This window comes from Physella acuta, unplaced genomic scaffold (assembly GCF_028476545.2).
Source record: "Physella acuta isolate Inbredline_101_S28 unplaced genomic scaffold, ASM2847654v3 ptg000600l, whole genome shotgun sequence".
NCBI classification, from domain to species: Eukaryota; Metazoa; Mollusca; class Gastropoda; family Physidae; genus Physella; species Physella acuta.
Window position 1 is genome coordinate 163,110 of NW_026732119.1, and position 3,694 is coordinate 166,803.

At 31.5% G+C, this 3,694-nt stretch overlaps 1 protein-coding gene across 1 annotated transcript; it reads left to right on the plus strand.

Annotated features, from left to right (window-relative positions):
- Positions 1 to 622: 622 nt before the first annotated feature.
- On the plus strand, positions 623 to 937 carry LOC131947566 (S-phase kinase-associated protein 1-like; the record flags this gene model as incomplete). Its single annotated transcript, XM_059308812.1, has 1 exon — positions 623 to 937. A coding segment is annotated over one exon (315 nt), but the record flags the coding sequence as incomplete, so codon positions are not given.
- Between the last annotated feature and the right edge of the window lie 2,757 nt (positions 938 to 3,694).

The following is a 3,694-nucleotide window of genomic DNA, read 5'->3' on the forward strand; positions in this document are numbered from 1 at the left end:
AGCATCTAGGTTGTTGGCTGGTACAAAAATCGTATTTATGTATGTGTATTTCATAAATACATTAAAAATAAATTGATTAAAAACATGTGGAAGAACAGCTATAGATATGTTTGAAAATGAAGAATGTTTGATTTGCAGTATTTGATTGTACTGACAATATTCCGGCTTCTTATAATATATACAATGTTTTTTTTTTTCATCCCAAATTTCTTTCATCTATACTTAAAAGCCCAAACCCCTCAAACCACCATGCCGATAAAAACAATCCATTGAATCACCATTTAATAACACATTTTGATTTTTACGTTTAAAAACAAAATTGTAATTAGGCGTTTTTTTTTATTATGGAAACAATCTAAAATGAATGAGAATAAGAAGGAAGTATTATGATTGTAAATCTGTATCAATCCTCACAAGCCGATGATGAAAACTGTAAAACTAAAGCGAACATGACAAGGCAAACTGACGCTGAAAATTACATGTCTGAGGCAAAAAAAAGCAAGTAGGGGCATTTTTTGACAATGTAAGATTGAAAAAAAGAAAAAAAAAATACTCTTCTATCATTCAATCACCTTTATTTACACTTTTATATTTGAATATAATATAAATTGTAAAATAAATAAATGTTGAGATTGCTAAACAATCTGTCACTGTTAAAACCATTTTAGAATATTTGGATATGGATGAGGATGAAGATGAACCTGTTCCACTACCTAATGTTAATGCTGCTATATTAAAGAAGGTAATTAAATGGTGTACCTTCCATCGGGATGACCCTCCACCACCTGAAGATGATGAAAATAAAGAAAAAAGAACAGATGACGTTTGCTCCTGGGATACAGAATTTCTTAAAGTTGACCAGGGCACCTTGTTTGAGTTGATTTTGGCTGTTAACTATTTAGACATCAAAGGCTTGCTTGATGTAACAAACTATTAGCACTAGAAAGTTTGTTATATTTTAAATATTATTTTGTTACAATAATAATAAACATAAAATGAACAAGGATTTACAAAATTGTTTTACTACAACTGGGGTATCGGTTTTAAATAATTTTGATATAATAGTTCAAAATGGTTTCCCATATGTAATTAAAAATATTTAGATGTGAAGTAACTAATCAAAAAAAAAGATTTAACTCTATCCGGCAGTGCCGTAGTACAACTCACGCTAATACTATACGTACATGCCGTACATTATAATATTAGTACAACATGACTATAGGAAAGCAAAGTTTGATATTTACAACATAAGAAATATTCACAAGAAAAGTGTGGATCGTTGAAAGAAGATGTATTTGTTTCAAATAATTGATGTAATACTTCAATACATTGTTGTTTTATTTATTTTTTAATTTTATAACTTTAACTAATCACTGAAGTTTCTAACTGTTGATTTTACTCTTCAAATAGTGTAGGTGAGCTAATTTCATGTTAAAATAGCTAGATTTTGTTAATCTTGAAGCAATTAAGTTAATGTTTGAAACTTTTTTTTTCTATTTAGTACGAATAGTTTGTGACAGTTGTGTTAAAATCATAAACATAAAATTGCGTGTTTTTCCAGGTACGAACAGCGGTCTATGCTTTACAAAGATTTAACAGCATTTATGCAAAATAAAAATGTCATACACTGCATAAAAACTTACTCTAAGATGTGTGTGCATGTGCGCATATGTGTATATTTGTATGTGTGCATAAGTGCGTGAGTGCGCGTGTGCGTGAGTGTGTGTGCGTCTGTGCAATTTTACGTGTGTGTATGTATTTATTAAGTTGTATTTCTTGTAATACTTGAGGCATGGAAGGCGAGGCGATTTGGTGCCGTGTGGAGTGGTAGGTTCGGAACCCGTCGGGTCTGTCTGTTCTGTCTTTACTTGGACTATATTCTTGAATACACTCTGCAAGGAATTGACTCGGCTGCCGGTTACTTAATATTTTTTAACGCATCAGATAAACGAAAAAGATGGCTGGATAAAGAGTAGGAGAAATGTATATGTTGGAGAAAAAATGGATACGATGAAAAATATACATCATATCGACATTAATTAAAATTAAATTTTCCCTAAATAATCAATTATGTAACTGATAAATGATTTGGTTTCTATTTTAAAAATAAAAGTAAGAGTATTTAATTTAGTAAATGCAAAATATAAATTGTAGAAATATTTCATGACCTTACACTGTGAACTGGTTACATGTAGACATACATATATCTATAATATATATATATATATATAATGTCAGCCCCCTCCACCTAGAGAATTCAATCTGCTCCCCTAAATGTATTGTGTCCCCCTCCCCCACGGAGAAATAAAGTCTAAAAGGGGGTGGGGGTTGGGGTGGACTAAATTTTCTGGGGAGGGGCCGTGCACTGGTAAAAGTAGGAGGACGGTAGATGTGCTTTGGGGTGGATGGGGCTCGGTCTCCCATCCCCCCCCCCCCACCCTCTTTAGTCGCCTAAATGAAACTCTACATTTAGACTTTGTCATGTTTGAGCGTAGGTGCAAGATTTAGGGGTATGAGTACGGTTATATTTAGTATATGTGCTAATATTGACGGGGCAATCCGTGTAGTAAATATAATACATAGTATAGTTTGATGGATATTGAGAAGTATTAATTATGTTTGCTGAAGCGAGCTGCTGCTTCTGAAAGAAAATTTGGAATTTTAATTCGCGTTTAGAGGGGAGAGTGTGAAAATAGCAAGGAGCGAATACGCAGAGAGGCTATCTGTATAAGATATTGGTCTGGTTCAGCTTAGCGGTTGGGGATTTCCTGAAATAGGGCGTGTAATATAGTAGGGCGGGACGATACGTATAATGTACAACAATTATTAAGCAGTATCAATGACCATATTCATTTTTACATACTACCTACCAGAGTCGTCTTTTTTTCTGGTTAAATTAAAACAACAAATGTACACATTCCACAAGAGTACAAGTAGCATCCCCTGTTTTATCTGCAATAACAAAGCAATAGACGCAATACCACAAGCATCACAACAGTATAACGTCCAGCCATACCAAGCCGTCAAACAACCACAGGTACCCATCCTCCCCCTTCTTTATGGTATTTAAAAAAATTCTGCTACACTATTGTATGTATGATACCCATTTTAATACAATACCAGGAAGGAAGCTAAGTCTGTTTTAATTTACTTTCGTCATATATAATGTTGTAAGAAGCTAAACTTTAAATTATCCCCTCCCCCTAATCTGATTTCTGTAGATTTATTAAAACATACAAACACTAATTATATTAAATATGTATTTACTCCAGCCATTATGTCCCCAAAGAGAAGCCAGCGAGTAATTGCTGAGTCAGACAGGAAGCCATTACTGTCTCTCTTTATTTATACCTATATATATAAATATATATATATATATATATATATATATATATATATATATATATATATATATATATATATATATATATATATATATATATATATATATATATATATGTATATATATATATATATATACGTATATATATATATATATATATATATATATATATATATATATATATATATATATATATATATATATATATATATATATATATATATATATATATTTATGTATTTAAATATGCTAAAGACGTGTAACATTGGTAGTGTTGGCCTATATCTACCTTCTCCGGAATTCCTCCGCTATTGCATTACTATGCTCATCATTAGACATATGAGGACTTTT